The 27,451-nt window shown below is 35.8% G+C and overlaps 1 protein-coding gene and 1 pseudogene across 15 annotated transcripts in view; one reads left to right on the top strand and one right to left on the bottom strand.

Annotated features, from left to right (window-relative positions):
* The window catches only part of Nrf1 (nuclear respiratory factor 1), a 136,198-nt gene that overhangs the window by 71,209 nt on the left and 37,538 nt on the right, over nucleotides 1-27,451 (bottom strand). For 3 of the 15 annotated variants that reach the window (XM_078040510.1, XM_078040507.1, XM_078040508.1), the window contains 5 exons: nucleotides 15,035-15,191; nucleotides 13,425-13,656; nucleotides 13,264-13,302; nucleotides 4,696-4,810; nucleotides 1,460-1,586 (listed from right to left, as the gene is read on the bottom strand). In XM_078040510.1, the coding sequence (XP_077896636.1) occupies nucleotides 1,460-1,586; nucleotides 4,696-4,810; nucleotides 13,264-13,302; nucleotides 13,425-13,647 (504 nt within the window). In that variant the 5' untranslated portion in view covers nucleotides 13,648-13,656; nucleotides 15,035-15,191. Of the gene's footprint in view, nucleotides 1-1,459; nucleotides 1,587-4,695; nucleotides 4,811-13,263; nucleotides 13,303-13,424; nucleotides 13,657-15,034; nucleotides 15,192-16,364; nucleotides 16,869-27,451 lie in introns of those variants that run through there. The other 12 variants (XM_078040509.1, XM_078040511.1, XM_078040513.1 and 9 more) reach the window with 10 other exon arrangements.
* LOC101960689 (cytochrome c, somatic pseudogene) lies at nucleotides 11,061-11,581 on the top strand (annotated as a pseudogene).

The raw sequence follows: 27,451 nt of genomic DNA, 5'->3' as shown, positions 1-27,451 counted from the left end.
TTCCTTGCTCTATATTTTGTGTTTTTGTCTTTCTTGTTTTAAATTTCTTCCCTTGTTCTCTATCTTTTGCATACTGACTCGGCGTTTTGTTTTTAATTTTCTTTAGTTGTCTGGAAAACTAGATACATAGATAAACCCCATTTTATTAATTCCTGCATACTGCTTCTAATTTTGCTGATATTTGCATTTTTAACCTATATTTTATCAAACACTGCTTTTTAATCTTAGTCTGGTCCATCTTGTTTATACAGACAGTATTCTTTTTGTATTCTATGGAGGAGGCCAACAATTTCCCAAGAGTTTTTTTTTTTTAGATTTTTCAGTGACTAATTTTCAGAAATGTTGTTCTGGGTCTTCCAGATGAGTCTTTTTCATAGATCACATTATCACTTTTATTAGTAGTAGCACTGTTTAAGATTTTAAATACTGAAGAGGAAAATCCATGTCCAAATTTCTTATTTATTAAAAGTGTGATGGTAAGGAATGCTTGCCAGGCATCATTTGAACTAGATGGCTTCTATCATATTCTTCTAAGGAAAAGTCCTAATATGCATCTTAATTCTAGGGTCACAGAAACAAATGTAATTTAAATCCTGTCAGATTATTATTCTATTAATGATTAAAGACCACAGAAAGAGTAGTTGATGTTGTATGTGTATGGAAAGGCAAAATACTATTTTTAGAAAATTAACTATAGATAGTTATAAAATAAAAATACTCAAGGTGGGTGAGTTGGCACATGCATTTAGTATCAGCATCAGGAGCCTGAGGCAGAGGACTGCTTGAGGCCACAAGTTTGAGACCAGCCTGAGCAACGTATTTTTCAAATGTATTTCTCAATTAAAGCAGAGTATTAAATTAATTCTTTGAAGAAATGCTATCTGGTCAATAAAATGCTGCCGGCCGGACACACCTGTAATCCCATCAGCTTGTGAGGCTGAGGCAGGAGGATCATGAGTTCAAAGCCAGCCTCAGCAAAAAAGCAAGTCGCTAAGCTACTTAGTGAGACCCAATCTCTAATTAAAATACAAAAAAGGGCTGGGAATGTGGCTCAGTGGTCCAGTGTCCCCAAGTTCAATCCCTGGTCAAAAACAAAACAAAACAAAACAAAAACCTCCCAGGTTTCCTTAAAAAGTTGACACCTTAGAACTATCTAGCATTTGTTTCAGACATAAATCACTCATTTTCTTACAAAGTCTTGCATTGGTTTCTTAATAAACAAAACATTATCTTTTTCCTGTTGCATCTGACGAGATAAAATACCTTGTTATAGAAAGTAGAAACACTAATAATCCTTTTTGTTTTAATCTGCATTAAAAGGTTTGAAAACCGGTTCCCATCTTCTATCCCTAGACAAGAAGAATACAGAAGTGCTAACTACTGTACTGGAAAGAAGATCAAAAGACAACACCCACACAAAGCAAAGGGCATCTGAGCACACAGCTTAGTTCTGACTTACCACATTCTCCAAAGGTGCTGCACCAAACACTTTAAAAACGGGGTTGGGTTTGGAGGGTGAGATACAAAGGACAATAGCTTGCTGTCCCACTCGAGTTGTATATTCATCTAATGTGGCTCGAAGTTTCCTGAATCAGAATGAAAAGAGAACAAAAGCAGTTAAAGAAAAGAAATTATAGTGACACAAAGAAAAATCAAACTTACTTGGTAAGTAATTCTGATCAGATATTCATTGTTTTACCTAAATGTGAAAAAAGGAGTGTGAGGTGTGATAGCCTCTTTAGACCATTCTCCTAAAGAACAAAAATGAGCCGGGTGATACAAAAATTTTGCCTTGGATGATTTTTTTTTAAAGAGAGAGAGAGAGGGAGAATTTTTTAAAATATTTATTTTTTAGTTTTTGGTGGACACAACATCTTTATTTTATTTTTATGTGGTGCTGAGGATTGAACCCAGCTCCCTGTGCATGCCAGGCGAGCGCACTACCGCTTGAGTCACATCCCCAGGCCTGCCTTGGATGATTTTGAACACAGCAGTATTCTTCTTAATCTTTTTTTTTTTTTTTAAATAATGAATGTATTTATTTATTTATTTAATCTTCTTTTTTTTAATTGTTGGTTGTTCAAAACATTACATAGTTCTTGATATATCATATTTCACATTTTGATTCAAGTGGGTTCTTCTTAATCTTAACCAACACCATCTATTGCTACTTTCAAGGATTATGGCTGAGATCTCCTCTTACAAATATTATTATATCATGTCTATGCTTAATGAAGGGGTTTAAATGACTTGCTTCTAATTTCTTTTATTGACAGTCATTTTTTATTTCTCACAGACATAATTTTATCCAAAAATATTATTTAAAAAACATTGTAGTGTCAGATTTCCATTGTGATATAAACAATAACTCTTAGTCTTTCCAGAATTTACAACTTGATGGAGTAAGAACTTTTACAAATATAATAGTTCCCCCTCCTTCTCTTTGCAAATATAGTATTCCTCCCTTCTCTGTGGGGGATATGTTCCAGAACCCCCACTGGATGCCTAAAACATCAGATAGTATCAAATCACATATATATATAGTTTTTAAATATATTTTTTAATACATACTTACCTATGATAAAGTTTATAAATTAGGCACAATTAAGAGATTAACAACAGTCATCATAAAATAAAACAATTATAAAAATACACTATAAAGTAAAAGTTATTTCCAACTCAATGATTATTTATTCTGGAATTTTCCACTTACTATTTTTTGGACCATGGTTGACAACAGGTAACAAACCTTAGAAAATAAACCCACAGATACGACTACAGTATAGCAACAATGGATGAAATAGAAGCCTGGGCAGATTATTCTAAAGTCCTACATTTCATAATTCTTCTGGGTTCTAGTCTACCCTTTCAAGGTACTGGTAAGCAAAGACCACATACTCAGCAATAAATCTGGCAGCATTCCTTGAAGGAATGGTTTATATTCACTATATTCAATTCCTATCTTTCTGTTCTCCTCAATCCTTTTACCCTCATTCCTATGAAAAACAGTCAACAAATTTAATCATGAGGTCTATGCTGATCAATCTAATGGTCAATTTGCATCTTATTCAATCACATTTGATAGGGCTGACATAGGTTATCCTTTTGAAACACTTTTTGAACTTGGCCTTTGGGATACCACTCTTTCGTTTTTTTCTCCTGACTTGCTGGTTGCTTCTTAGACTTCTTTGATGCTTCCTTTTATCTCTACAATCTTAAAAGGGTAGAGTGGGTCAGGTCTCGGTACACACAACTCCTAGTCTCTGTGTTTTAAACACTATCTATATGTATATAATGCTCAGTCAAGAACTCTCTTTTAAATTCCAGACTCATATATCCAATTGCTTCTTCTGTATCACCATTGAATGGTTAAGAGATATACAAACTTAACAAATCAAAAGGACTGATTCTGCCCTGCCTTCACTCCCATACCTGTTCCTCCTCCAGCAAATGCCATCTCTATTGGTCGCAGTAATCAAACCAAAAATCTTGAGGTTACTCTTCATTTCTTTTTCTCTCTCATTCTCCACATCCAATCCATCAAGGAATCATGCTGAGCTGTCTTCTGAAATATATCCAGAACCTGACCACTTCTTACTACCTCTGCTGCTCTGACATTGGGTTGTCTGTTTTGTTTGTCGTTGTAATGGGCATTGAACCCAGGGGTTCTCTACCACTGAGCTACGTCTCCAGCCCTTTTTTAATTTTTTAAAATTTTTTAAAAATTTTGAGACAGTGTCTAACTAAGCTGCTGAGGCTGGCCTCAAACTTGTGCTCCTCCTGCCTCAACCTCCAAAGTCTCTGGGATTACAGATGTGTGCTACTGTGCCCAACTTACAACACTGGTTTTAAGACCATAATTTCTGACCTATATATATTACTACAATAACCTGTTTCCATCCTTGCAACCCAGTCTATTTTCAGTCTATTCAGTTTATTGAATGTAGTTTGAGTGATTTTTTTTAAGCACTCACATCAGATTGCATCTTTGCTCTGGTCAAAAGCCTTCACTGACTTCCCACCTCACTCTGAGTTAAGAGTTAAAACACTAATATAAGAAGGTAAGACTTCATGATTGGGCTCTCCTCCAGCATGCTACCATCTCTCCTCTCTTGTTCTCCCCAACTGTCCCTCAACATGACTGCGAGTCCCCACCTCAGAGCCTTGGATCTTGATATTCCTTCTGCCCGAAATGCTCTTCCCCTGTACTTCAACATGGTTGCTCTTTCAGTTCCTTCAGGTCTCTGTTCAAAGATTGACTTATCAAAAAGATTTCTCAGACCATCCCTATAAGAGAAAAACTACTATATCTCCCCACCTCCTTTCTTACAGTAATTTTCCTTACTCCACTTAATTTTTTTCTACTACATTTATAGTCAATCTAACATGATTTGTTTCTCTTCTTTCCCCCTCTATCAGAATATAAGCTCTTTAAGGGAATTTTTTGTTCACTGATATATTCTCAATGCCTAGAATAATGCCTGGCACACAGAAAGCATACAAATTTTCTCTGAATGAATTAATGGAATATAACACATCTTTTAAATCATATTTCTAGATTTTCATTTCTTTAATTTTATAATAGTACTTTAGAGTAAATATGTCATTAAGGACTCTTGATGTCCTTGAGGAACCCTGTCATCTATTCATGAAGCATTTTAGGGGGGGTAATAATAGGGATAAGGGATCCCTCACCGAAGCAAACGTGTTTGCTGTCTCTTCCGGATAGATGGATTAGACTCAAACACATGAGGCCGTTTCCGTTTCTTCCCTGTTGCCACAGCAGCAGCAGCAGCCATTCCCACAGGACCTGAAATAGTTAAGTATGTGCTGAGATTGAAGCCTGCAACTGTATAAGACAGAAAGCAATTAAAGATTCACAAAAAACTTAGCATTTCTTTCCTAATATATTGTCAGGGAAAATGGAATGTTTCTGATACTAACAATATACTTCACTATTGTTTAACATGAATCATACTGCAATTTACTACTAAAACTTACAATGAATCTTTTTACAGCACAAATGACTTATACCTCCTCACCACACACCAGCTTGAAGTTTGTATAAAGCTGTTTTGCCAGCATGCCTGGTCTGTAATGGCAATATTCTCAGAGGTGCTAGGACAAACTGTGGCATTAAGATGAAGGTTTGTCAAAACCGAGACAAATTACTTTCATTTGCACTCAGCCAAGTTAAGGTACTAAGAGAAAACACTCACACCCGAAACTGCAACAACATCACCTATAAGAGGAATATGTAAAAGAATACCATCCTTAATTGAAAACTTTTCTTGTTATCTTTGGGAATTTTGCCCAAAAGGGGAGATGTTGGCCATTAGGTCAAGTTGATGAAAGCATCCTGGCAGAAAAGAGATGAAAACTTCCCTGCTCTAAGGAGGAAATCAGAATAAAATCTGGTCTGGCTTGCCCTAAAACTCGTGTATTGTGTGTGTGTGTGTGTGTGTGTGTGTGTGTGTGTGTGTTTTGCAGGGTGGATGAAAGGTAACCCTAATGAACAATGAGAGTCTCTGATACCTGCACTCTCAATATATCAAATACATTTCTTTTTTCTTTTTTTTTAAAAAGGTGTTCTACCTTTATCCTAATTAGTGAACCCTCTAGAAGGGTTAAATAAATCTAAATTGAATTGCTCACAATGATACCAGCATGTATATTCTAAGTGAACGAATTAAAATAAGCTTTCAGGAAAATCCAGATGAGCTTCTGTGCATGTTGTTTAGTAGCCTAATCAGCCAAACTTGATTCCCAAAAGCAAGCTGAAAATATTTGACTGCTTTCTTTCAGTTGGTACAGAAAGAAATCTTACTGATGCATTCTTTCCCAATGTTTTATTTTACAAAATTATAGTAAGCATACTTAACATTACTAAAATCTACCTTAACAAAACTTTTAAGTATGTACAATATTAATTAACTATAAGCATAATTTTGTACAAGCAGATATCAAGAACTTATTCCTCTTGCACAAGTGAAGCTATCTTTGTGTGTGTGCATGCATGCACATGTGTGGCGCTAACGATGAAACTTAAGGCCTTGCACACCCTAAGCAAAAACTACCACTAGGCTACATCCTTCAGCCCTGAAACTCTGCTGAACATAAACTCCCCAGATATCCTTCCCCTTAGTCCTACCATCCTACTCTCCGCTTTTACGAGTCTGATTATTCAGATACTTCAAAAGTAGAATCATGCAGTATTTGTCCTTTTGTGACTGGCTTATTTCAATTAGCAGAAAGTCCTCAAGATGCATCCACATTGTCACACAGCAGGATTTCCTTCATTTTACATGGCTGAATATTCCATTTTGTGTACATATATGCTGTATCTTCTTTAGTCATTCATCCATCACTGGACATGTAGATTGTTCTCACATCATGGTTATTGTGTACAAGGCATCAATGAACGTGGGATACCTCTTTGGGATCCTGATTTAAAATATTTTGGGTAAATATCCAACAGTTTCTATTTTGAATTTTTTGAGGAAACTCCAAAAAAGGGTTCCAATTACTCGTACCTTGTCAAAATTAGTTATCTTTCATATTTTTGATAACAGCCATCCTAACAAGTGTGTGGTGCTACTTTATTGTGGTTTTGATTTGCAGCTCTTGATGTTCTTGGACGACATTAAGCATTGTTTCATATAGCTGCTGGCCATCTATTTAACTCTTTAGAGAAATATTTATTCAAGTCCTTTGCCCATTTTAAAATTAGCTTCTTCATTTTTCTATTGAGTTATAGGAATCCAACATTTTATCATGAATACTTCCACACATTAAGCAAAGTTAAAAGAATTTTAACATTTCACTACATATATTTATCCACTCACCAATCCAAATTCTTTTAAGGCCTTTCAAAGTAAATGCAAATGTCAATGATAGCTCTAAATACTTCAGCAGGCATATCATTAGCTACAATTCAATATTTTTTTTTGCATTTTTTCATGAGGTAAAATCTACATATAATGAAATACACAAACTCAAGTATATAGTGTGTGTGTATATATATAAATAAAAAAGGTTATTTCATGCCCCTTTCTAATCCTCCCAAAGGTACTACTATTTTCTGATTTTTTTCACGCTACTTTGGTGTTACTTATTCTAGAACTTCAATAAACAGAATTATACAACATATATCCTCTTTAGTAAAGTTCTTTTACTTAGAAAAATGTTTTTAGTATTCATCCATTCAGTTATTTGTTCCTTTTTGCTTGTTGAGTAGTATTCCAGTGTAAGAATAAACTAGTTTAATTAATCCATGGCACTTGGGCTATTTCCAATTTTAAGCTATTATGAATAAAGTTGCTTAATTTGATCAATCTATAAATTCAACACAATTCAAATGAAAATCCCAGTAAGGGCTTCTGGGGAACTTGATAATTGAAGCTATTATTTAAATGGAAGTGCAATGGCCAAGAATAGGCAATCTAAAAGATATTAAGAAGAGAGGACACTCATTCTATCACATATTAAATAATAACTATAATTAAATAGTCACTATAAAGGTATAGTTTTTAAGTGTAGAACTGGCTCAGGGATAGACAAGCCAATAAAAATGAATTGAAAAGTTCATAAACATTCTACCATATGAGCAGATGGGTAAGAAAAGAATAGACTATCAAAAATATGGTGCTAATTGTCTGTGTGGAAAAACAGACTCTATTTTGGAGAAATGCAAATTAAACCAACACTGAAGACTGAGGACACAGCTCTGTGGTAGAAAAGGTGCCAAAGTGAGCTTGAGGCCCTAGATTCAATCCCCAAAACTGCAAAAAAATTAAATTAAACTAAAAAAACACCAACATCGAGATATTATTTTATACCTTCTAGATTGGGAACAATGAAAAAGACTAATAATACCAAATATGGGGATGAGAATCAACAGGTACTCTAGTGTAGTGGGAATTAAGGGTCAGGACCCCGAGATCTGGAAGCAACACTTTATTAGCAGCAGCACAGTCCAAAGTCTGAACCTGATCAAAGTAGGGTTTTAACTTTTATCCATAAGCACGTTTTGGGTACACACAGGCAAGAAAGTTGGTGTCATTTTTTTGGAGGGTGCATTCTTCATTTCTTATATGGATGAAGCTTGTCAACAGCCCAGGGACTTGTAGCTCATATAGTTTAGGGACTTTTATTGCACTAAGCCTAAAAGGGAATTGTTCTGTCCCTGTTACTGTTTCCTGCTTCCACTACTGCTGTTATCTGTAAGGTACCTGTTAGCGGCTACAAGCCCCTATGGTTAAATGTCAGTAAGCAGAGCTGCTGGGTGTCAGCATGCAAAACCACAGCCTGTCAGCTCTTAAATTGCTAAAGTTCCCATTTTGCTCTACCACTGTGTATGAAAATTTAAGTTAATACACTGATTTGGAAAGACAGTATTTAGTCTATCTTTGGCCCTCTAGCTCCCCTCCTGCATATACCCTCAAGTAGTTTTTTTTTTTTTTTAAGAGAGAGTGAGAGAGGGGGAGGGAGGGAGGGAGGAAGAGAGAGAGAGAGAGAGAGAAATGGGCTGCTGAGAATTAGAAGCATTTTTGAGGTACAATGTGGTAAGATGGATGGTCATTTACCTTTTCTGGGTTTCCTTCAAATATGATGCATGCTACAGACTCACTCCTCAGAAAGATCTTCTAGCTAGCATTAAGTGGAGTTAGGATTCAAATGCAAGCCCAGGCAATTAACCATGGCCTCTGCAGTCTCTACAAATTCTTTACCTTACACAGCTCCTAAACCCTGTGTGGTTTGACTCACACCTTCCCTCTTGCACCATTTTCTCTTCTGGCTTACAAAGCTCCAACCACCTCGTCCTCCTTCCTATTTCCCATTAGTGAGTTCTTGCTCTGGTTATTTCCTCAGTCTGAAATGCCCTTTCCTTTGTTGATACTTAACTGCCTGTCAATGACAACCATCTCCAGAGAACATTCTCCAACCACTCACTAGCCCACCTTCTCTCACCATTACTTTACCTTGTTATTTTCTTCAGAGCATTCAATGTTCACTGAAATTATATCACTTTACTATTTGTATCCCTCCTCCACCACTAGACTGAGAGCTTCCTTGGGAGCAAGTTCTTGCCTGTCTTCTAGTAATAGTTCCTCAATAATTATTGTTAACACTAAATCTTTTCTCCCTCAGTGTCCACACATGTCACATGAAAGTGTTAAACTACAGTACTTATCCTAAGTTTTTTTTTTTTTAAATGCAGTGCTAGGAATTGAACTTAGGGAATATGCATGTCTTAACACTATGACAATGCAGTATCTTCCTTTATAGGAAAAACATTGACTTAAATTCACTGTGTTAGGATGCCCTCTTCTGGGAAGTGTATGAATTTCACAAAACATATGTTAAACGTCTCATCTTTTACACCACTAAGCCTTTTGGGGGCGGGGGTGGGAGTACCAGGGTTCAAATCAAGGACCTCATGCATACTGGGCAAGTGCTTTACCACTGAGCTATATCCCCAGCTCTAAGCCTTATTTTTAAATCACCATTCCAGAATTAACACACTAGATAATAACTGAAAATATAAGATTACTCATTCTTCATTGTATCCGTCTCCTTCTCCTTAAATACAGCATTCATTTATAAAGATAGTATTTTTGCCACTCCTGAGCACTGATTTCCTGTCCAGCTTTTCCTAAATATCTTCTAAGGTATTTATTCTTTATATAACACTAGACCCATCTAGGCATAGTTTTTATGGTGCTATTACAATATAAATAGAATAATATAAAATATAGCCCAGCTTTAAGTCACTTAGTACTCTAGAAAGTCTCAAAACCTTAAATTGGATTAAGATGATCCAGGATTCCCACTGCCCTCAGATATTTGGCAGAAGCAAACAAAAATCATTGTAAGCTGGGTGCAGAGACTCTAATCCCAGAGACTTGGGAGGCTGAGACAGGAGGATTGAGAATTCAAGATTATCCTCAGCAACTTAGCAATGCCCTAAGCAACTTAATGAGGCCCTGTCTCAAAATAAAAAATTCAAAGGGCTGGGAATGTGGCTCAGTGGGAAAGTGTCCCTGGGTTCAATCCCCAATACTCCAACCCCCCACTCACCCCCAAAAAAAAAATCTCAAGAGGAAATTAACATTATCCTAGACTCAAAATTTATTTCTAAAAATAAGTTTCCAAAAACATCATCCAGCATGCATTCAAATATAACTAGTATATGAAGAGACAAGCCAACATAAACAAGAAATGGCATTAAATAGCATACAACAGAGATCCATAAGTACTGCAGAAAGTTGAATTACCAGATAAATTGTAAAATCGTGTTTACTTTATTCAAGGGGATTTAAAAACTCCCCTCCACCACCACCACCACCATAGCTAGAAACTGCAACAGTGCAGATTTGTAAGGGGAAAAACACACACTAGAAATTCTAGGGCTCGGGATGTAACTCAGTGGTATAGTACTTGCCTAGGCATAAAGCCTTGGGTTTGATCCCTAGCACTGTGAATAAATAAACATCTAAAACTAGGGAGGGGGGGGGGACAAAAAACAGCCCAAACCATTAACAATTATCAAAATTGGTTATTCAGTGAACAGATTTAAAAGCATTTTAGATACAGCTAAGAAAAAAATTAATAAATTAAAAGACAGAACAAACTACACAGAATAAAGCATAAAAAGACAAAAGAATGGTACAGACAGAACAAAAGGCAAGAGACATGAAGGATTCAGTGAGGAAGACTAACAAATTTAATTGGAGTCATAAAGGGAAAGAGATGGAATGAATCATAAACAAAATGTAATGGCTCAGATTTCTCAGAATTGATGAAAGATAATAATTCAGATTCAAGATATCTAAAGAATCCTAAAGAGAAGAAATCAGAGCCAGATACATCACAAAACTAAAGACAGAAAATCTTAAAAACAGTTAGTAGGGAGGCACAAATATGGGAGATAACCTTCAAAGAATTAGTAGACATTAGAAACAGTTGGATTCTCAATAGCAACAATGGGACCCAAAAGACAGTAGAACTCGAGAGAGTGGGACGTCCAGCTTCTGATCGGGAACCTTCTTTGCACTAGCGAATTAAAAATGGGTGATGTTGAGAAAGGCAAGAAGATTTTTGTTCAGAAGTGTGCCCAGTGCCACACGGTGGAAAAGGGAGGCAAGCACAAGACTGGGCCAAATCTCCATGGTCTGTTTGGGCGGAAGACAGGTCAGGTTGCTGGATTCTCTTATACAGATGCCAACAAGAACAAAGGCATCACCTAGGGAGAGGATACACTGATGGAGTATTTGGAGAATCCCAAAAAGTACATCCCTGGAACAAAAATGATCTTCACTGGCATTAAGAAGAAGGGAGAAAGGGCAGACCTAATAGCTTACCTCAAAAAAGCCACTAATGAGGAATAGCTACTGCCTTATTTATTACAAAACAGAAATGTCTCTTGGCTTTTTTATGTGCACCATAATTTAATTGATGTGATACACCAGAAATCGGATCATGAATGAATGACAAAATTATTTTTGTTGGACAATCCTGATTTAAGTAAAACTGACTTGTAGTTAAATTAATATTTTGGTTATATTCCCACTTCAGTAAATTCTATCACTGTTTCCTGTGTTTAACGTTGTGGTTGGACTTAATTAGTAACGTTCAGTATTTCACAAAAATGGTGAATGACATCTGAAAACTGGTTTTATATTTAGTTTTATAGAACTGATTATGTGAATATGTTTAAAATATGGGGGAAATCACTTCACTCTCTCAGAACCAAGCATGATTTACATTTGTTTCAATTTGTGTTCATTAGCCTATTAAAGGCAGTGGTTGAAGATAAGGAAGCAGTGTCTACTTTATATTTTTGTTGACCATGCCAATTTAATTAGAATTCCCTGTATCTAAAATGCTATTCTTTCCTTATGGAAAGGCATTTTAGTGTGGTTTATGTATGATATTAAATAAAGAATATTTAACACTTCTCAAAAAAAAAAGACAGTAGAACGCTATCTTTAATATTAGAAAAGAATATAACCACCAATCTAGAATTTCATTCCTAGAGAAAATATCCTTCAAAGTTGAAGGATAAATGAAAGCGTTCCCAGATAAGCAAAAGCAGAATTTGCTACTAGTAGATCCATACTAAATGAAGTACTAAATGATGTCCTTGGGGCAGAAGAAAAATGATCTCATAAGGCAACTGGAGACATAGAAAAAGTGAATATCGGGCTGGGGATGTGGCTCAAGCGGTAGCACACTCGCCTGGCATGCGTGAGGCCCGGGTTCGATCCTCAGCACCACATACAAACAAAGATGTTGTGTCCGCCAATAACTGAAAAATGAATATTAAAATTCTCTCTCTCTCACTCTCTCTTTAAAAAAAAAAGTGAATATCAACTATGTATAAAACAATATCTTGTGGGGTTTAAAATATTCAATGAATACACCAGATAATAATAGCATAAGACAGGAACACAGGAATGAAATTATATCCCCATGAAGGACAAAAGTACCAAGTATATAAGACTCTGATAAATGAATGATGTATGATTTAATTTCAAGGGGAACCATCAATAGTAAAAGCATATATATCTTCCAAATTAACAAGAAAGATAAAGAAAGAAAACTTTTCAATCACTCAAAAAACAGAAAGCCAAACAGAAAGGTAAATATAACAGGTGAGCAAAGATAAAACATGTAGTAAATATGTCAAATAAATAGGTGAAGAAATTATTTAATTTTTAAAGATTTACATAGACAAATTATTAAAGATTTAATGTTAAATAAAAAATAATAAATTTACTTATTTATTTGGTATTGGGGATTGAACCTAGGACCTCGAGCATGTTAAGCATACACTCTACCATTGAGCTACATCCCTTGCCCCAAGATGACAAATTTAAATCTAAATATATCAGTTCTTACATTTAATATAAATGGAATAAATACTTCAGTTAAAAGCCAAAAGAGAGCCAGGCGTAGTGGCACACAGCTGTAATCCCAGTGGCTTGGGAGACAGAAGCAGGATCGTGAGTCAAAGCCAGCCTCAGCAACTTATCCAGGGCTTAAGCAACTCAGTGGGACTCTGATTAAATAAAATATAACAAAAGGGCTGGAGATGTGGCCCAGTGGTTGTTAGGCGCCCCTGGGTTCAATCCCTGGTACCAAAGACCTTCAGAATGGGATAAGACAATAAAACAAAAGTCATACATTAATAGTAAATGACTGTAGATCAAGTCCCAGTAATTATATGCAAGGCTTAAAAAATTGTGGTAGACTACTTACCTAGCATGCGTGAAGCCCTGGGTTTGATCCCCAGCACCGCTAAAAAAAAAAATTGTGATGAAGATAAATGTGAGAGTGCCTGCCTTGATCCTAAATCTTTCAGATAAGAATGGTACCACAAGTAAAGGAAAAAAAACCAAAAATCCCAGTTCAAATATTACCTGCAGCAGCCAGATGGGCTGTAACCTCATCAGCCGCCGTCGAGTTGAGAATATCTGAATCATCATAAGAGGTGTCCTCAGGAGAAGAAGGGGAGTCTTCATCAGCACTTAGCATACTGTGTTCAGTGTAAGTAGCCACGTGGACCTGTTGTACTTGTTGGGCCACTGCATGGGCTTCTATGGTAGCCATGTGTTCAGTTTGAGTCACTCCGTGTTCCTCCATGAAGATCTACTGCCAGAATAAAAGAAAAACAAAACAAAAAACAGAATTCAGCGTGTAATGTAGCATGATTCCTAAACTAAGAAAAAGATTGATACTTTCTCCAAAGAACAAAAGGACTTTGACAAGCCTGATTTCACTACTTACCTCATCACACCAAGCCACGGGAAACAGAAAGCACTATTCAAATATGGAGGGGGTCTGGGGCTGTGGTAAAGTGCTTGCCTTGCATATGTGAGGCACTAGGTTCAATCCTCAGCACCACATAAAAATAAATAGATACTGTGTGTTTATCTACAACTAAATTTTTTTTTTTAATGGAAGGACGTTTTCCTTATGTGAAACCATTTTGATGGAAATTCACTGTGATAATTTTATATCTCACGTCACAACTAACAAATATTCTTGACACAAATAACAAAAAGACTTTAAAAATATAAGAACACAACAAAAATTGCCAGGCATGATAGTACCCGCCTGTCATCCCAGCTATTCAGGAGGCTGAGGCAGGAGGATCACAAGTTCAAGACCACCATGAACAACTTAGTGAAATCTTGTCTCAAAATAAAAATAAAAAGGGCCAGGGATGTAACTCAGTGACAGAGCATTTGCCTAACACATGCAAAGTCCTAGGGACCTGTCCCTAGTAATGCAAAACATAAAAGAAAACAAAATATCCCAGTGACTAGCATTTGACATTATGGACATAAAAACTGTAAATAAGTCAAATACTTAACATTTTCTTTGTATTTCAAAGAAAATGGGAGTTAACCCCCTCATACGTTTATTCAAATTGACTTCTCTGCTTACAAAGCTACATTTTTTGTAAACCCTAAACTGAAGCAGTAAATTATAATGCAGTGAAGTTTGCTCTCCTGCTGTACTTACAATCTCCTTTCCCTTTCTAGTTCATTATTCTTGGAAAAAAAAATGAGCACAAGATATATGTATATAGATTTAAAATTAAAATGTGCATATTATATATATTGTTTGCCTTTCTCATATTAAAATATATCTGGACATTTTAACACATTAAAACTATATAGAGGGACTGGGGTTGTGGCTCGTGGTAGAACACTTTCCTAATACATGTGAGGCACGCAAATAAATAATACATAAACGAATAAATAAATAAATAAAAATAAATTTTGAAAAATCACTCTATAGATCTACCATATTGTTTTTAAAGAGCTACAGAATACGTCATTGTATGATGTGCTGTAATTTATGTAACCAATCACCTACTGATGAAGCAAGGCTGCTTCCAAAATTTTGATGTTATAAACATCAGCATCGTGAATTCTTGCATATAATATTTTGTATATTGGTCCCTCAAAAAATTTAAAATAGAACTACTGTACAATTCAGCAATTCCACTTCTGGTACTTACCCAGAAGAATTGGAAGCAGGGTCTCAAAGAGAGATTTGTATACCCATGTTCATAGCAGCATTATTCACAATAGCCAAAAGGTGGAAGCTACCCAAGTGTCCATCAACGGGTGATTGGGAAACAAAATGTGGTACATACATACCACATATTATTCAGCCTTAAAAAGGAAAAAAAAATGCAAATTAGGAATAAAGGGGAACTTCCTCAACTTGTTAAAAGACATCTACAAAAAACCTACAGCTAACATTATATTTAATGGTGAGAAACTGGAAGCTTTTCCACTAAAGTCAGAAAAAAAATAAGGATGTCTCCTCTCAATACTTTTTCCAACATTGTCCTAGAAATGCTAGTTAATTCGATAAGACAATACATAAACAAATAGTACTGTGATTGGGAAGGAAGAAACAAAACTGTTTCTGTTAATGGATGGCATATTTTTCTATGTAAAAAATTTAAGACAATCAACAAAAATCTGGAACTAATAGTAATTATAGCAAGGTTGCAAGATACAAAATGAACATTCAAAAGTCAATATTTTCCTATACATCAGCAATGAACAAATGGAATTTGAAGTTAAAACATATTATTTATATTAACACCCACAAAAAATGAAATCCGAAGGTATGAATCTAACAAAATCGGTACAAAATCTATACAGGGAAAATTATAAAACTCTGATGAAAGAAATCAACTAAATAAATAGATATTCCATATTGATGGATAGGAAGACTCAATACTATCAATTATCAGGAGTAACAAATGAATTATGGGTCTCTGAACTGCCCAAAGAGAGAGGCAACATCTCTCTTGAGACAAGGGAATTTCTCAGTGCAAAGGTCCTGACAGAAAACTGCCCAGTTGTATAGTGATGCCCTGTTCAAAGGGAAATTCTTTGTTAGCCAAGGAGTTTTATTATTTCAAAACTTTGGGTTCAAATGTCTGCTGCCTGGAGGTAGAGTTCTAATTGGGCTGCTTTTACCGTCAGCTTCAGTTTTGTTTATCTTATAATTTTTTAAAGTTGTAGATGGACTCAATACCTGTATTTTAGTTGTTTTTATTTTTACGTGGTGCCAGGGATCGAACCCAGTGCCTCGTGCACGCTAGGCAAGTGCTCAACCACTGAGCCACAACAAGGCCCCTGGTTTTGTTTCTCTTGAAGAAGCTTTCTCACAATAAATCCTTCTGAAGTTTAAACCTATATAGTAAACGTGCAAGCTTGCTCATGGTCAGTCTTCCTCCACCAGAAGCAGACTGGACCGAAAAGCCCTAGCTTTTTCTTTACTTTTGTGTCTGTTTTTTTCCTAATCCCCTTATCAACCAGTTTGGTTACCTGTAAATAAACTGTTGCTCAGGATGTGACAAACAACATGTCAGTTCTTCCAACTTCATCTCTAAATTCAACATAATCCCAAACAAAATATTAGCAAGCTATTGTGGATATCAACAAACTGTTGTTAAAATTTATACTGAGAGGCTGGACATGGTGGCACACACCTGTAATCTCTGTGATTTGAGAGGCTGAGGCAGGAGGATCACAAATCCTAGACCAGCCTCAGCAACTTAGAGGCTCTAAGCAACTTAACGAGACCCTATCTCAAAAAGGCTGGGGACATAGCTTGGTGGTAGAGTACCCCTGGGTTCAAAGGCTGGGGACATAGCTTGGTGGTAGAATATCCCTGGGTTCAATACTCACCCCCGCCCCACCCTGCCCCGGGCTGCCACCAACACACACACACACACAAATGTTTATCGGAGGGGCTGGAGACCCAGAAGAGCCAACAGAATACTGAAGAATAAGAAAGTAAGAGGATTGACACCATCTGACTTTAAGAAAAGAAATCAGGACAGTATGATACTGGCAAAAGAACAATTAGTTCAATGAAACAAAAACAGAGAGCCTAGAAATAGACATGCATAAATACAGTCAACTGATTTTTTTTAAAATATATTTTTTAGTTGTTGATGGACTTTTTTTGTTTATTAAATTCAGTGCTGAGAATTGTACCTAGAACCTCACATATGCTAGATATGTACTCTACCACTGAGCTACAACCCAAGTCCCAGTCAGCTGATTTTTTTATAGGGGGGCAAAGTCAATATGAAGTTTCAACAAAATTAGTCTTTTCAATGAATGGGTGCTAGAACACATATACATTCACATCAAAAAACTAATCAAGACACAGACCTTATTCTAATTAATTATTTAAGATGGAGTCTTGTCCAGGCTGCCTTGAACTTCTAGGTACAAGGAATCCCCTGCTTCAGCCTCTTGAGTAGCTGGGACTATAGACACCAACCACTGTACCCAACCAGATCTTCTATTCTTCACAAAAATAAGCTCAAAATAGATCATGTACCTAAGTATAAAATGACTAGATGATAATATGGAAAAAAAAATCTAGATAACTTATGGCAATGACTTCTTAAATACAATGCCAAAGTCAGGATACATAAAAGAAAGAATTGAGAAACTGGACTTCAAAACAATAAAAACTTTTACTCTAGACAGGCACAGTGGCGTTATGCCTGTAATCCCAGTGACTCAGGAGGCTGAGGCATGAGGACTGAAAGTTCAAAGTCATTCTCAGCAACTTACTGAGACCCTATCTCAAAATAAAAAACAAAAAGGGCTGGGGATGTGACTCAGTGGTTAAGTGCTCCTATATGCAATCCCTAGTACCAAAAACAAAACAGAACATAAAACCAGAAAAAAAAAAAAAAATGGGGGCTGGGGACGTGGCTCAAGTGGTAGCGCGCTCGCCTGGCATGCGTGCAGCCCGGGTTCGATCCTCAGCACCACATACCAACAAAGATGTTGTGTCCGCCAAGAACTAAAAAATAAATATTAAAAATTCTCTCTCTCTCTCTCTCTCCTCTCTCTTTAAAAAAAAAATTTATTCTGTGTAAGACACTGTCAAAAGAATGAGAAGATAAGCTCATAGGTTAGAGAAAAATATGTGTAAAAAGACATATCTAATAAAGGACTGTTATCCAAAATAAACAAAGAATTCTTACAACTCAACAATAGTAAAATAACCAATCTGAAGAGAGATCTCAAAGAAGGTATACAAGTGATAAATAAGCATAGAAAAAAATTTTCAACATCATATGCCAATAGGGAATTGGGTATTAAAACAAGATACCACTACATGCCTATTAGAATAGGTACAATCCAAATCACTAGCAACACTAAATGCTATCCAGAATGTGGATTAAGAATTGTCACTCATTGCTGGGTACAGTCATTTTCAAAGACAGTTTGGCATTTCTTACAAAACTGAATACACTCTTACTATACGATCCAGCAATTATAGTTCTTGGTATTACCCAAAGGAATTGAAAACTTAAGTTCACACAAAAATCTGCACATTGATGTTTACAGCAGTTTTATCTGCAATTGCCAAAACTTGGAAGCAACACAATGTCCTTCAGTAAATGAACAGATAGAAAAATGTTGTTGATCCAAACTATGAAATTATTATTTGGCACTAAAAAGAAATTAACTATCAGGCCATAGAAAAACCTTAAATTAACATTACCAGGTAAAAGGAGTCAATCTGAAAGGGTTATATAACACATGATTTCAACTATATGACCTTCTAGAAAGGGCAAATTATGCAGACAGTAAAAGGTTCAGTGATTTCCAGGTATTAAGGGGAATAGAGGGATGAATAGGCAAAGCACAGAGGATTTTGAAGGCAGTAAAACTACTCTGTATGACACCATAGTAGTAGATACATATCATTATACATTTGTTCAAACCCATAGAACATACAACACCAATGTAAACACCTAATGTATACTTCTGGAATTTGGTGACAATGGCATGTAAATCCAGGCTCATAGACCAGGACAAATGCACCTCTCTGGTGCAGTAAGTTGATAGAGGGGAAAGCCATGCATGTATGAGGGCAAGGATTATAAAAGAAATCTCTGTATCTTCCATTCAATTTTGTGTAAACCTGAACTACTGAAAAAAAAAGTAGTCTATTTGAAACTAATTTTCTAAAAAAGGAAATTCTGACACATTGCTACAACCTGGATGAGATTTGAGGAAAAGGCATTTTGCTCAGTGAAATAAGCCAGTGGCAAAAATAAATACTATATAATTTCATTTACATGAAGTAGTTACAGTAGTGAAAATCACAGTTAAGCAAAGTGGAAAAGTAGTTGCCAGAGGCTGAGGGGAAGAGGGAATGAGGAGGTGCTTCATGGGTTCAAAATTTCAGTTTTGTAAGATGAAAGGAGTTCTGGAGCTTGGATGCACAATATGAATGTACCCAACATTACTGAACTAGACATCTGAAAATGAGTAAGATGATAAATTTATTGTTGTATATATTTTACCACAATTTGAAATTTCAAAATCCTTATACAAGTTTAACTTCTATAGAAAGAATGAGATTAATCTCAGGACAGAATTTAAAAACTAGCCCTTTATTGTCTTTATTTAAAAACTGTACACACTATTTGATAATTGCTTTTAAGAATAAATTCTTGAACTGGTGATGTGGCTCAGTAGTATAGTGCTTGCCTGACACTCATGAGGCCCTGGGTTTGATCCCCACAACCACAAAAACAAAACCAAACAAAAAGAATAAATTCTTGAAGATATAATTGCTTGGTCAAAGGACATATACTTTAAATTTTGACCCATCCATATTGAAAAGTTGAATATACAACCTTATGTATATAAACCCACACAAAAATGTGAAATTTGACTATTGTGATAATATACATCACTGTATATCTAGAACTTACCAAAAGAAATTGCAATCATATAGATACAGGCAAATGACTTTTATGGCTACATCTAAAAGGAACATAATAATATATTTAAATTCTTGTCACTTTTACTCTGCTCTATTATAAGTCTCATTTTCCATCTTTGGGGACTTCTAAAATCCTTTGTTCCTCTGAGTAATCACTTTAAGTTTCATCCTGCTGTCTTTCTTCTTCAGGTCAACTGTTTGCATGCAGATGACCAGATTCTTTTTTTTTTTTTTTTTAAAGAGAGTGAGAGAGGAGAGAGAGAGAGAGAGAGAGAGAGAGAGAGAGAGAGAGAGAGAGAGAGAGAGAGAGAATTTTAATATTTATTTTTTAGTTCTCGGCGGACACAACATCTTTGTTGGTATGTGGTGCTGAGGATCGAACCCGGGCCGCACGCATGCCAGGCGAGCGCGCTACCGCTTGAGCCACATCCCCAGCCCCCAGATTCTTATTTTTGTTCTTGATTCTGTTTTAATTCTTGCACTATTCCCAAATCTTTTTGCTCTTTTAATTGCCTTTTTTTAAAACTACATTCTACACATATGACAATTCATCCTTCTAACATAGTAATTATTAACTTTGGAACTATTTAATTATCTCAAGGAGTATGCTGTATTTCAATATAAAGTTCACTATAATTACAAAATAAAACAACCACAGGGTTCCACAAATCCAAAAAGATTAGGAAGCACTCAGCTATCACACCAATCCCCTTCTCACTCTTCCTTTCCTGTTGAGGTTATCTCCCCCCGCCATCACACCCTCCTTTTTCCAAATGAAGCTTTTTAAGAGGAACATGGCAAAATAATATTTATTTAATAGAGAAATAAAAGGAAGAAAAACGGGACAAAATGTTAACATTTGGAAAATCTGGGTAAGGAGACTACAAAAATTATTTGTATCATATTTGGAACATTTCTAAAAGTCTGACATTATGGACTATTAAAATCTTTTTTTTTAAAGAGATATACTTGATAAGCTGCCCCAAGATTTCATCCATATCTTGTATTTGGTGCAAGTTTCAGAAAATCGAAGGGAATATGTCCTCGCCCCCAGATTTGTACTTATCTAAAATGTAATTGAACACACTAAGTCACACAGTTAAACACAATATATGAGAAGAAAATACCAATAAAGTGCTATTTTTCCATCCATTTCTCTGTTCTCCTAATCTAAGAGACAAATTGCATAGGGCATTTTAGAATTCTGGGTACTTCAAAATTGTTTTCAAATGATTTGGGATTAGATGGCATCAAACTGCTTTTCAAAGGGATTTGTACGCTATGTGCTTGGCATAATGGATTTCAATTCTTTGCTCCCAAATGCAGTTCACAGCATAAATCAATAGGGCTGTCTGCTCCACAGACTTGTCACTTCTGCCTAGTGCCTCATCTCTTTCCACCTCCCTCCCTCATCCTAGCCTTCAGTCTCTCTAACCATTTGTATTCTACACACTCTAAAATGCAAAGGCAAGGGTGTTCTGGTTTCTTTGAACCAGAGTGAGATATCTGTAAATGTTGCTTTCAATGTTTTCATAAATTAAACAGATTGTCTAAAGCCAGATATGACTGACATACACATATTGAGATCATTAGACTCCATCTAGTTAAGTCAATTTTAGTGAAGCAATTTAGCTTTCATTCATAAGCAATCAGATTCTCTGGCTAGCAAAACCGATGAGAATTGCTAAAAGGCTGAAATATATTAGATAATGTGAATTTTTAAAAACCAGGGGCTGGGGTTGTGGCTCAGCAGTAGAACACTTACATAGCATGTGCGAGGCCTTGGTTTCGATCCTCAGCACCACATAAAAATAGATAAATAAAATAAAGGTATTGTGTCCAACTATAACTAAAAAATAAAATATTTAAAAAAAATAAAATAAAAAACCAGCATAGACTATTGCCCAGATATATAGAACCCCTGGACAAGTTACCTCTAAGCTTCAATTCTGTCATTTTTTAAGTGGGGGAAAAAAATGACAGTACCTATCCTCAAAAAGATGACGTGAGGATTAAATGAGATGATCCAGATAAAGTCAGGAACACAGTACCTGGCACACAAGTACTCAACATTAATTATGATGATGCCAGAATCCATGTGTCTTTATAACTCTATTCTTCCTGACTCATGTCCTTGGCTAGTCTCCTAAGCATCAGGCCTCAATTTTTCATCTTTAAATTAGACACCCATCTCTGAGGATGGTTTTCTTGATTGTATTCAAAAGATTTGCACCCTAAAGCCCTATATTATATTAACTCCAGCAACTGAAATACTGTTCTCCTAGACACAAAATAAAGAAACTACAAGAAACCAATACTCCTAGTATAATTTTGTGATAACTCACGAAATGGAGAGGATCATGGCTGGGGTGTGGCTCAGTGGCACAGTGCTTGCCTAGCATGTACAAGGCTCTGGGTTAGATCCCCAACACTGACCCCCAGTGCCACCCCCACCTCTATTCCCACCCCCCAAAAAAGAGAGGCTTGGATGGACCTGTCAATGATTCTTCTGAACCAATGTGAAAAGATGAAAATACTGGTAATGCATATGGATTCAAATAAAAGAGTATAACCACTTTATTAAAACTTCTTCCTAAGCCTGAGGTATAATCACCTGGGGTACAATATGTGCTTCATCTAAAGGTCTGAGTAGAGATGAGTATCTACTTTTGCCCTTGTAAGCCAGGTAGGGTAAGACTGAAGATAATGGAAGAGAGTGCAGAAAAAGACTTCTTAATCCAGCAAATCCTGGTACTTGTGGTCAATAATATCTAGGGAACTGCTGAGTCTGGAGACATGTTCAAGGGAGCTAAATTTAGTCTAATCCACACATAATGGATAACATTATGTGTAGAGTATTTTTAAAAATCAAAGTGCAAAGAACAGGTTAGGAAATCTAATCAAAGTATAATTAAATGTAAAAGAAAGCATTAGTCTAATCGATAGCATTATCATACCAAAAGAAAAACTGTAAGAACTGCCTAAGGGAAAAATCTCAGACCAAGCAATGTGCCTACCCAGGAAAACCCAGAGAGGCTCAATTTACATTCTTGGACACATCTAGAATTCAAACTATCACTAAGACAGAAATTACACTCCACAGAACAAAAAAGCCTGAAGCCAACCCTAGAATTTGCTTCTTGTAGGACATAGAGTAATGGATCAAACCTCACACCACAGCAGAAAAAAAGTAAACTGCACAAAAAAGTCAGTTGGAAACAGAAGTTGAAATATGGCTTAATTCTGAGTAGAAATGGAGTTTATGACTAGAAGAATCTACTTGAGAGGGAATATTCTCTTTCACAGTGTAATATCTGAATTGTTGAAGGGAAAAAAAAAACACAACCAAACCAACCTCCTGACTAGGCACTTACAAAAAAAAAAAAAAAAAAGGAAAGAAAGAAAGAAAAAGAAAAGTCACAGTCATATGTGTAATTATTGCTTTCCATTTCCAAACTCCAAGTATGGACCAAAATACAATTAAATGTGATACCAAACAATGTAAAAGTTAATGACATAAAAGCGAAGATAAGGCTGACAGAAATCAGGAGGTAGGGGCAGAAAGGTGGAGCAATGGTCAGGAGTATTAATGTCTTTTCCTTCATAGTAAAGGAAGCCGAATATCCTATCATAACAGGAAAATTTAATTTACAATGTAACTATCAAAAATAGAAGGAATGGGGCTGGGGTTGTGGCTCAGTGGTAGAGCACTTGCCTAGCATGTGTGAGGCACTGGGTTCAATTCTCAGTACCACATATAAACAAACAAATAAAAAAGGTCCATCAATAACTAATAAAAATTTTTTAAAAATAGGATACTCTAAAGTAATCATTACATTTCATAGAAGGAAGTCAATAATGCCCAAGTGTGATAAATCAAGAAAAAAATAGTATAGATGTTTTAGAGTTATGGAGGTATTACTGTTTGATAACCCTAATAAACAAAATAGTTAAAACTATAAATAAAATGTTAAAGTAACTGCCACTGTAATAGGGACTGGGGGTAGGAAGAGTGTAGCAAATTTTATAATCTTCTATCTGATCTTTTATCATATGAATTATGACTTTTAACAAATGATCTTTTTTTTATTTTTAAAATTTTTTTTTAGTTGTAGTTGGACAATACCCTTATTTTATTTTTATTTGGTGCTGAGGGTCATGCTAAGTGAGCACTCTATCTCTGAGCCACAACCTCAGTCCCTTAACAAAATGATCTTTAAAAACAAATGAATTTTGCTTTCTAAACTGATCCTTTTGAAAATTAAAATCAAATGATATGCTAGGAAAACCCTTCTCATGCTAAGAACCAAGAGAACAGCCCCATTAGAGTTTAGAAATTGCCTTATCTTGAATAAGACTAATTTAACTTGGAGTATCTGAAACTAAAAGAATTTTATATGACTGTAATCACAACATTTTTCATACTAATGTTGATTAAATTTGTAAACTGTCATTAACAATGACCATCTGGTCGACAATGATGCTCTTACAGAACAAGATTTACCATACAATTTCATGATGACTTGAAGATGAGTGGATGGTTTTATTAAAACAATATTGTGCCAGGCATGGTGGCACATGCCTGTAATCCCAGCAACTCAGGAAGCTGAGGCAGGAGGATCATGAGTTAAAACCCAGGCTCAGCAAATTAGTGAGGCCCTAAGCAACTGAGCAAAATCTGTCTTTAATAAAATATTTTTAAAGGGCTAGGGATATGGCTTGGCAGTTAAGTGCCCTGGGTTCAATCCCTGGTACCAAAAACAACAACAAAACATTGTAAGCTCATTGAAGGCACTGTTGGGTCCACAGGTCTCTTAAAGTATGTCTTAATTTGTCCCTTAATAAAAAATTGGGAGGTGACTGGTTGCACTTTAATTACTAAAGCTAAACCCAGAAAATTACAGTTTCTCTATACATATTTAATTTTATTATAGATATAATTTTGTTAATTCTATATAATCAATGTGTGTATGTGTGTGTATCCCATTTCCAAGACTTCTAACAGTTGTCCTTTAATATTCATGAAGGGGCTGGGGTTGTAGCTCAGTTGCACGTATGAGGAACTCAGCACCACATAAAAATAAATAAAATAAAGGTATCGTGTCCTTCTACAACTATAATTTTAAAAATTTCATGAAGGATTGGTTCCAGGACCCTGCATGGACACCAAAATATATGATTTCAATATGACATATGAATCATTTGCTTAGGATTTATACACATCCTCCCATATAAATATTTTAAATCATCTCAAGATTACTTATAATATTTAACATAATGCAAATAATATGCAAAGTATTGTTAGACTGTATTGTTTAAAGAATGATGATAAGGGAAAAAAGTATGCATATGTTCAGTACAGGTGCATTTTTTTTCCTGAATATTTTTGATCCATTGTTGGTTGATTCCATGTAAGTGGAACTCTTGGAAGCAGAAGACCAACTATACTTGTTCTGAGTGGCTCTATACCCAGCTGGGGGATGGATCAGTCAAGGAAGTTTTCCAGACTTGCCAACCAGCTTCCCTCTTAAAATTTTGCACAGGGAGATTGGAAGAGGAGAGAAGGTATTTCATTCACATCAGCATTGCTCCAATAATAGAGGACACTGTATCCCCCAACTCCAGCTGTGTCCTTCCTTTGTCCCTGGTGGCTGAGCACCAGCTGGAAAGCATCCCACCCAGAAGTCAGACTGTCAGCCTTGTGGGGTCCTCTCTGAGCTCCTTAGGTTCTTCTCTTTTTGTTCCCCTACCCCTAGGGGTGGCAGCTGTTTCCTGTATGGATTATCTCAGTGTATACTTTATTCTTCTTTCAGTCTTCCAACACCTGGAATTAAATTTTCTGAAATACCCTCATACATTTTCTAGGCACTGCTTGATACAAAGGAAAGAAACTGTGTATCCTCATCAGAAATTACTCCTAGAACACTGCTAAACAACAATCTGGGCTTCTTATGCTCTCAATAAAGAAGTGAGTCTAAGCCCAATTTTAGAAGACCACCATTAGGGCTTCTATTTCCAGAAACTGTTTCTGTTTCCATACACTGATGAAGTATAGTACAAAATCAGTTCCAAATCGTTAAAAAATTAAAGAGTATAAAATCACTCATAAAAAGAGAAACGGGTTAAGAAGTGAGAAGAGGGTACAGACGGAAAAGGAAGGAGATACAAACATTTATCCAAAAATTTCAAACATTTATGGATAAACATAAAACCCTTAAAACTTATAGACTGTTTATTTCTGGAATTTTTTTTTTTTTAAAGAGAGAGTGAGAGAGGAGAGAGAGAGAGAATTTTTAATATTTATTTTCTAGTTTTTGGCGGACACAACATCTTTGTTTGTATGTGGTGCTGAGGATCGAACCTGGGCTGCACGCATGCCAGACGGGCGCGCTACCGCTTGAGCCACATCCCCAGCCCCTATTTCTGGAATTTTCTTTTTGATATTTTCAGACCATAATGAAAACCATGGAAAATAAAACTGTGGATAAGCAGCAGGTAGTATATGTAGGTCTATGTATATGTACTGAAAATAAGGCTTGGATGCTGTCTATAATTTCCAGCACTGGCTAGAAGTGATTTAATTATTATTATACAAGGGACCCATTGTGTATAAGGGTCCATTCCATCTCAATCCCGATCCTCACTGCTATAGCAGGATGGTTAAGAAGAGACTCTAGAGTCACAACACAGAATTTGAATCTCTGCTTTCCCACTTATTGGCACCTTTTCATTGGGCTTCTGTGACTTAGTTAAAATGGGGAGAATAATATCATCCACTTCATAGAATTAATGTAAAGATCAAATGAGCTACTATTTGTAACAGGGCTTAAAATGGGACATGCATCACAGTGAGTGCTGTATAAGTATAGCTTATCAGAACAGTATTTCACATACAAAGACAGGTAAAGTATAAAAATGCCAAAAGTTACATGATTTTTTTTTTATACTGGAAGAAAAAAATGCTTACAGATCACACAAGGAGTTTTGACTACACAAAGATGTCTATCAGGGAACAGTTCTTAATCTTTTCTGAATCATAGACCCTTTTGAGGATGAGTAAAAGCTACATCGCTTTTCCCTAGAAAAATACATACACATAATGAGTTTTTCAAAATATTTTAATGCTCTTTAACTCAAATGACATACAGACCATTTCATGATAGTATTGTTATAACAATGATAAAACACTAGAGGGTGCCACAACCAAAGCAAAAAATGTAAAGACAGCATAAGATATTTAAGGTTGCCTCTCACATTCATCAACTGGAACAAATAAAAAAGTTAAGTGAATCTACTTCACCAAATGCTTTAAAACGCCAACTTACAGTTTCTAGACTAACAACACCCAACAGAACTTTCTGCAATGATGGAAATGTTCTAAATTGGCACTGTTCAAAACAGTAGACACTGACTACACTGAAATATAACTAATTCTATTTAATTTTAAATCTAATTAATTTACATGTGGCTTGTGACTACTACCATACTCTGGGAAGTTCTATATTCTGTTTTTGTTTTAAAATGATTTCTAATCACAGACCACTACATATGGTTGTTACTAGGAATTTCTAAAAGAAGAGGTTCATCAAATAATTCCCACCAATCTATCTTTCATAATAATTCAACATTTCAGAGATAAAGATTA

The sequence above is a fragment of the Ictidomys tridecemlineatus genome, chromosome 2 (genome assembly GCF_052094955.1).
Source record: "Ictidomys tridecemlineatus isolate mIctTri1 chromosome 2, mIctTri1.hap1, whole genome shotgun sequence".
In the NCBI taxonomy this organism is placed as follows: Eukaryota; Metazoa; Chordata; class Mammalia; order Rodentia; family Sciuridae; genus Ictidomys; species Ictidomys tridecemlineatus.
Note: the sequence above shows the minus strand (reverse complement) of the source record. Positions and strands in the feature narration are given on the sequence as shown.